The sequence below is a fragment of the Musa acuminata genome, chromosome BXJ3-4 (assembly GCF_036884655.1).
Source record: "Musa acuminata AAA Group cultivar baxijiao chromosome BXJ3-4, Cavendish_Baxijiao_AAA, whole genome shotgun sequence".
NCBI classification, from domain to species: Eukaryota; Viridiplantae; Streptophyta; class Magnoliopsida; order Zingiberales; family Musaceae; genus Musa; species Musa acuminata.
Genome location: NC_088352.1, coordinates 33,100,432 through 33,108,101, shown reverse-complemented (window position 1 = coordinate 33,108,101; position 7,670 = coordinate 33,100,432). Strand labels below are relative to the sequence as shown.

The 7,670-nt window shown below is 37.2% G+C and overlaps 1 protein-coding gene across 2 annotated transcripts; it reads left to right on the top strand.

Moving 5' to 3' along the window:
* Positions 1–1,211: 1,211 nt before the first annotated feature.
* On the top strand, positions 1,212–7,460 carry LOC135636755 (WEB family protein At5g55860-like). 2 transcript variants are annotated; one of them, XM_065148768.1, is made up of 4 exons: positions 1,212–1,476; positions 2,801–2,870; positions 4,595–4,789; positions 5,494–7,460. In XM_065148768.1, exons 3-4 carry the CDS (start codon positions 4,619–4,621, stop codon positions 7,270–7,272), a joined length of 1,950 nt encoding a protein of 649 aa, XP_065004840.1. In that variant the 5' UTR covers positions 1,212–1,476; positions 2,801–2,870; positions 4,595–4,618; the 3' UTR covers positions 7,273–7,460. The 2 variants fall into 2 exon arrangements, with proteins under 2 accessions (XP_065004840.1, XP_065004839.1); XM_065148767.1 differs by lacking the exon at positions 2,801–2,870.
* Positions 7,461–7,670: the final 210 nt, after the last annotated feature.

The window sequence follows — 7,670 nt, the reverse complement described above, 5'->3', positions numbered from 1 at the left end:
CTCAATCGCCCCATCTCATTCCCGGGTGTTACTTAGATCCTATTAATATCATATTCTTTATATTTAAAAAATTCATATTAAAATCTATATAATTCTGAAAATAAAATAAATAATCTTATTTATTATAATATCATCAGTTGTGTTAATAAAAAATATAATACGTGATATAATGTGTTGGATTGTCGATAAAAAACCAATCTTATCGATAAAAAAATAATCTCAATAACCTTAACCTATGTGTTAGAAATAAAATAAATATTAAAATTATCTTTTTTTTTCATCACTTTCAAATCGATCCATGTCACATATTGTATTTTTCGTTAATATAATTGACGATGATAAATAAGATTATTTATTTTATCTTTAAAATTATAAATATTTTAATATAAATTATTTTAGTATAGAGATCGTGATATTAGTAGAATCCAAGTATATAAGATAATATATAATTAACTCACCCACGGAGGCTAATTATATATTAGCTCATATACTTAGACCTTATTAGTATCACAGTTCTTATATCTAAAAATTTATATTAGATTTTTTATAATTTTAAAAAATAAAAAAAAATAATTTTATTTTCCCTAATATGATTAACTGTATTAATGGAAAAAACACATGTGACATTGGATCACGTGAAAGTTTTGAGAAAAAAAAATTTTAATATTTAAGAATTTTAATTATTTTACCGATAAAAAATAATTTTAATATCTCATAGATTAAAAATAAAAATATTAAAATTATATTTTTTTATTAATATAGTTGATAACATCAGGATAAATAATATTATAAATTTTATAAATTTTAATATAAATTTTTAAATATAAAAAACCATGATACTAATAGAGCCTTAATTAGCCCGTCCAAATTAAGTAAGTATATAGTGATACTTCTGTCACGATATTTAAGCAAAAAAAAAAGAGAAAAAAAACGACGAAGCCGCCGCGAGACGCAAAAGAAGTCCAACTTTCAACATTTTACCACTTGAAATTTGTCCCGACACGCGCACTTTTTAAATGTTTTTTATTATTATCTCCGGGTTTGCCTGCGCGGAGAGGACTCCAGCAAGAATAGAATCATTCCCATTGGTCGCTGATGACAGGACCCCTAGTTTTGCCCAACCAACTAATAAGCCTTTACTCGATGGTGTCTTGGCTGGAACACCGCATCGGTGACTATTTTTTGGGATTAAACTCTGACGCGCATTCCGACGAGTCCGCTTTACCCCTGGTCTCGCTTTTCCTCCTCCCCCCCTTTTAAGTCTCTCTCCCTCTCTCTCATCGATCCGTCCCTCCTGCTCCCTCCGACGACGCGCACGGCCTTCGAAGCGGCCGGCTTCTTCTCTTCCGTCGCCGGAGCCGCCTCCTTTCTCTGTCCTCTGCGTCTCCACATCTTCGATCTCTCGCCGACGCTCCCGTCCGTCTATCTCGTGTCCTTGAACCCTCGTCGGAAATTTGCAGCCGATTTCCATTCGAGGTCTGTTCTCTAATCATCATCTCCCCCTTTTTCTTCAAGCCTTGTTTTGTTCCTTGACTGGAACCTTAATCCGAGACTCTTCTCTGTGATCCTGGTGCTTTTATTGCTCCTCTTGCCTCTTTCTAGTGCTAAGCGGCTTTTTTGTCTGGAAATTGATTGGCGTCTTCAATTCGATGGAAAAAAATTGTTGATGTCATTTATACGTAAAAGAGGCTGTAATCGAGTCGCACTTTATCAAATTGGTTGCTCTTTTCTATGAAATGAATCTTTATGATGGCACTTATTGAAAAGTTAGGGATCGAATAATCTGATCGTTTTTGTGAAGGCACGAGATCTCAAAGTTCTCTTGCGTCGCATATTGAAATTGTTTCCAATAAAATTCTGTTGATCCTGTTTGACCGTCGCTTTGCGATGGTTAATAACTGCATGAACTAAGAGGGAGAGCTTTCCTATTTTCTTAACCGGCAAGAGAGCAACAATTTACATGTTAAGATATTATTATGTACTAATCGAGGATGGAGACAGTTGACTGTACCATTGGTTGTTATATTGGTTAAATCCTTTTTCAAATTGGATTTATGTGTTGTCCAGAATAGTTTTTGTTCTTATCCGTTTTGCTATGAAGAACTATGACAAAAATCTTTTAAGATCTATTTAATATTCTTGACTATTTGTTGCATTGATTTTTAGTTTTGTGTTATCTCTACCCAATTTAGAAGCCTTTCCCTTCTCCTATGGCTGCTGGCATTATTGAGAAGTCAAATTACTATTTTCTTAGGAAAGGACATAAAAATCTGTAGAATTTGGGTTTTATGCCATTCATGAGCTGGTGTCAAGATCTTTATAAAGGGCAGATAAAAAAAATGTAATGCCTGATTACTTGAAAGAACTAAACTGAACGGGAATGTTCTCAATACCTTTCTTTAAGACGAGGTGATCAAGGGTCATGGTATTTTACATGGCCATAAAGATACGGGTGCTACTTCACTAAAAACTTCTGCAAAAACATCCTTCTCTGCTTTTCAACATTACCAAATGGATATTATCGTTGGAACTTTGTTTATCTTCATGTAGTTTTGTGATCACTTATAACACTCTTTTAAATTAGATAGACACTGTGATAAGATAGTTCCAGACGTTGAAATATAGTTAATAGCTTATTTGTTGACATCCAGTGAGCTTATTGCTTTCATTTACATCCATGTTTGTTTGTAAGTGGTGATAGCTCTATAATTAGCCTTCCAAAATGATGGAAATATGCATGGAAATGCTGTTTATGGAATTTTGACAAATCCTGATGTCCATTTTTGTACTATACTGCCAGTTCAGTGGAAACAATTTCCTAAGACTGTGAATAATGAAGTTTGTGTCTCAGAGTGCTTTCTACATTTCAGGTTATAGTTTATCTTCCATCTCAATATTAATTTTTGAACTTCAGTTGGGATGTAGCTGTATATGTTTGTATCTTGTGCTAACTAAAATTCATGTGCATTTTAGTAGTATTGTAAATAATGTTGTTTTTCTGGATTGTTAAACACATAGGTTTTCTTTAAATATCCAGATCATTGTTGTAAACAATTAACAGATCTTAGAAAAATGCTTTGTTGTTGTGGAGATTCATTGAAGATCAATTGTTATTGGTTCATATTATCTTGAACTTACCAATTCATTCTTGTATGTGATTTTATTTTTGTAGGTTCTTAAGCTTTTTCATACTATTGAGCAAAGATTTTAATTTCGAATGATACCGCCCATATCGGACGATACGTACCGGTCCGCCAATAGATCGGTACGCGGACCGCCTGCTATCGGGCGGTACTGTCAATTGGGGCTGTTTCCGCCCCGTTACCGCTTGAAATCTTTCGGTAACGATCGATTTTGATCGTTGCTGCCCGCTATCGGGCAGTATTAGCCGAGGGAGAAGAAGAGGGAGAAGAAAAGGGAGAACTTAGAGATCCGGTGCCGCTCTCCCTCAACGATCCTGATCTGTTGCTGCCCTCCCTCGTCGGACGCCGCAGATGAGATGTCATCTTCTCCTCGTCTGAGGCGATGAGGCCTCAACATCGTCCGCGACTTATTCTCATCCGTGCGGGGAGAAGAAGCCTCGGCGATGTCACCGAGGCTTCGTGAGGAGAAGAAACGAGATTACGTCACCCTTTTTATTTATTTTGTAACTTTTTTACCATATATATATATATATATATATATATATATATATATATATATATATATATATTGATCGGTACGCCAGAGCATACCACTCAGTATGCTCACCATATCGAGCTGAGCTCGAAATGCCGGTAAAATTACAAACCTTGCTATTGAGTAACTAAAAAACGTTTGAAGTACTTTGAAAATCCTAGAAGATAAAGATAATTGACTGAAAGTTGAACCAAAGTGGTGAAGCTTGCTTTTCAGTTTTCAGTCCACTGGAACTCAGTCTCTTTTCTTTATTTGGCTTTAGTACTCTTGAATGAGAAAGTTCGAGATTTGTTTAAATGAGTATGAACATGAATCAAATGATGATTTGTGTAGTTAGATCTTGGGAATAGGATGTCTAGGGTTGAATGTTCCAACAGACTGAATTGTAGTCATCTAGAGTCTGACAAATATCCAGATAGAGAAATATTTAATCAGTTAATTGCTGAAATATCTGATATACATCATCGAGTTTATTCCAAGAGTTGGTCAAAGTTTAAGGTTTGGTGGCTTTTTTTTTATGTTTTGCTCCTTTTAAAATGAATTTTTTCTCTATTAACATCATTGTTTAAATACTTATACTTTACTGATTTAATCCTTTCCATTCAGGTCAGTTGGTTAATGTGTTGGTATCTTTTTCAACTCTTGTACCATAAATGAAGTAATTATTATTGGCCCCACATATCCTATCATTTCAAAAATTATGTCAATTTTGTACTGAGGTGAACTTTGTATTAGTTACATTAATGTGAATCATTGAATATGCTCAAGCTATTTGACAAGATTTTTTCTGTTCAAATCTAGCCATTTGAATTATTTAGTATTTATGTAATTTCTTATTTCAGTTGGATACTGAAGTTGACAAAATTTTGAGTCCTTTATGAGTTCATAAAAGCAAACTGTTTCTTTTCTTTTGTAGGCTGACATAGTTCAGAGAAGCATCATGGGCACAAACACACAACAAAATTCTGTGGATTCACCCAAAACACCCAAAGCAGAGATAGACACAAGAGCGCCTTTTGAATCTGTTAAAGCTGCTGTCAGCCTGTTTGGTGAGGTAGCATTTACATCTGACAGAGCTACTGTGAGAAAGCCAAAGCCTCCACCCATTGAGGTATATGTTCCACTCTCTGTCTATGAATTCTGATTAAAAATAATTTTATCTAGAACAACTTTATTGTCTGTTCATTTTATTTTGAATTTAAGATGTAGGATTTGGAGACTTTGTCGTCTCTTCATTTTCATTACTGTCTGAGTGATCTAAAGATGTGCTATTTAGAGAGAGACTCCAAATTATAGATACAAGGAATGATGTTGGCTTGTTACTTCTTCATTTAAAGCAAACAATTACCCATGGAAATAATAATGTAGTTGTTCTATATTTCTTTTTGGGATCCTGTCCAAACATATGCAAGAAATCTACATCATCTATAGGGGGTTATATCATAAATGTTGATTTCTTTTCATGTAATGGACCTGCAAAAACTTCTATTCAATAGCTTTTGGCTTTTATCTCAGGACACTTAATATGTGGTTCAATATTTCTTAAAAAAATAATACATTTTCAGTGTCATGAATTTAAAAGTACATGATTTATGGATTAAGAAAGTGCGGCAATTGGATTCCCTCATTGAGTCATAATTTAATGTGTTATGAAGTGCTCTATTGGTCATTTCATTTTTTGTATGTTCAACATAAATAAGTTGTTTTTGCTTTTTATATTGGTTTCATATGGGTCAGTGCTAGTCTCTTTTCTGCACTTTGATCAATCAATTATATCACAAAGCATATGCTCCAAACTTCTCTCTCTTTTAACAGAGGGCTTTAGCTAAGGAGACACAGCTTCACTTGGCTAAAAAGGAGCTTAACAAGTACAAGGAACAGCTTACTAATGCTGAAACAACTAGGATCCAAGCACTTGGTGAGTTAGAGTGGGCTAAAAGAACTGTTGAGGAACTGACCAACAAACTGAATTCTATAAATGAGTTGAAGGAATTGGCTCTAAAAGCTACTGAAGCTGCAGAGACTCAAACAAAGAAACTTGAAGATGTGAGCTCTGTTGAAAATACTCGTCAGGGTGGTGTCTGGGAACAGGAATTTGACAGTGCAAGGGAGCAGTATGCAGTTGCCATCACAGAGCTTGATGCTGCAAAACAGGAACTTAGAAGGATCAAGAAGGATTTTGAGATATCAATGGAGTCAAAGCTCACTGCCATCGAGCAGGAAGCTGAAGCAAAGCAGCTACATGATGGCAACACTGAGAAGGTCGCACAGCTGTCGGAGGAGATTTCAGCTGCTCAGGAATCACTTATGCATGTGAAGCTTGCCACTGATCAAGCCCGTCAAGAAGAATCAAAGATTCGCATCGAGAAAGATGCTGCCAAACAGTCTTACAAACAAGCTCTAGAAGATACTGAAAAGAAATTGGCTTCTTTGAAGAAAGAGTTTGATCCTGAAGTTCATAAGAACCTTGAGGCCAAGCTGGCAGAGACAACTGCTAAGATTGGAGCCGTGCAGAAGGAAATAGAAGATGCCCAGACTTCAGATGTGGAGTTTGTTACAACAGTGACTGCTGAGCTTGATGGTGCTAAAGAGATGCTGCAGAAACTTGCTGAAGAAGAGAGTTCGCTCAGGAGTTTGGTCGAGTCCCTGAAGCTTGAGTTAGAAGCTGTAAAGAAAGAGCACACAGAGCTCAAAGAGAAGGATGCAGAAACTGAATCTGTTGTCAGTAACCTTCACGTCAAACTTCAGAAATGCAAAGCTGAGCTTGAGGCAGCCATAGTTGCAGAATCCAAGGCAACTTCAGCATCTGATGATCTAGTGTCAGCCCTTCATCAGCTATCATCTGAATCTCAGAACGCATTGCAGGAAGCAGAAGAAATGAAGAAAAGTGCTGAAGAGCTAAGAGGTGAAGCAGAGGCAGCCCGAACCACCTTAGATGAAGCAGAGAAAAAGTTGCAGGTTGCTTTGAAGGATGCAGAGGAAGCAAAAGCAGCAGAGGCAAGAGCCCTTGAACTTACCAAGGAACTTTTTGAGAAAGCAAATGTTGCTCGTGCATCAACTTCTGAGTCTGGGGCCAACATAACAATCTCAAAAGAAGAATATGAGTCACTGACCCGAAAGGTTGTGGAGTCTGAGAAGCTGACAGAGATGAAGGTTGCTGCTGCCATAGCTCAGGTAGAGGCTGTGAGGGCCAGTGAGAATGAGGCAATCAAGAAACTTGAGGCAGCTCGGAAGGAGATGGAGGATATGGAGACAGCAACGGAGGAGGCACTGAAGAGGGCTGAAATGGCCGAGGCTGCTAAGAAAGCTGTTGAAGGAGAGATGAGGAGGTGGCGGGAGAAGGAACAGAAGAGGGCTGCTGAGACTGCCTCAAGGATATTGGCCGAGACACAAATGTCAACAGAAGCATTGCCGCCAAGACCCATGGTTCAGAGTGTGAAAACCGCAGAGAAGAATGAAGAGAATCGGAAGGTTGTTAGATCAACGGTTTCAAAAAAGGCACTTCTGCCAAACCTCAGTGGCATATTCCATAGGAAGAAGAGCCAGGTTGATGGTGGCTCCCCATCTTATCTCCCAGGCGAGAAGCCTGTCTGATCTGATACTATCTTTACTAGCTTCTCTTGTTGTATGATCTGACGGTGTGTTTTAGGCCTGAGAGCATGTGCAGGGGTTTTGCTTATGTATAGTTCTGAAGGTTTGGCTCTTTGGTTGTTTCTGAACTCTAGTTTCATGTTCCAGTTTCAATGTTGCTACACGCATATCACTTTTCTGGGTGTTGTCTAGCTACTATCGTCCTAAATACTGATTCATTTGATATTACTGAATGGTCAGTAAAGTTGCAGAAAGCCTCAAAAGGAAAAAACACCTACATGCAACTGAAGCTTACAGGTCAGTGAACTCTGTATAGTTGTATTGAAGTGATATATCAGACAAAGGATGGTTGTCTCCAAAGGAGCCTAAAGGTCCGTGCCCTCTAACCCCCTTAGACAAAA

Coding starts and splice junctions, on each gene's coding strand:
- LOC135636755 (XM_065148767.1), top strand. CDS start 4,619: ATGGGCACAAACACACAACAAAATTCTGTGGATTCACCCAAAACACCC. Junction 4,790..5,493: donor CAAAGCCTCCACCCATTGAG/GTATATGTTCCA, acceptor CTCTTTTAACAG/AGGGCTTTAGCTAAGGAGAC.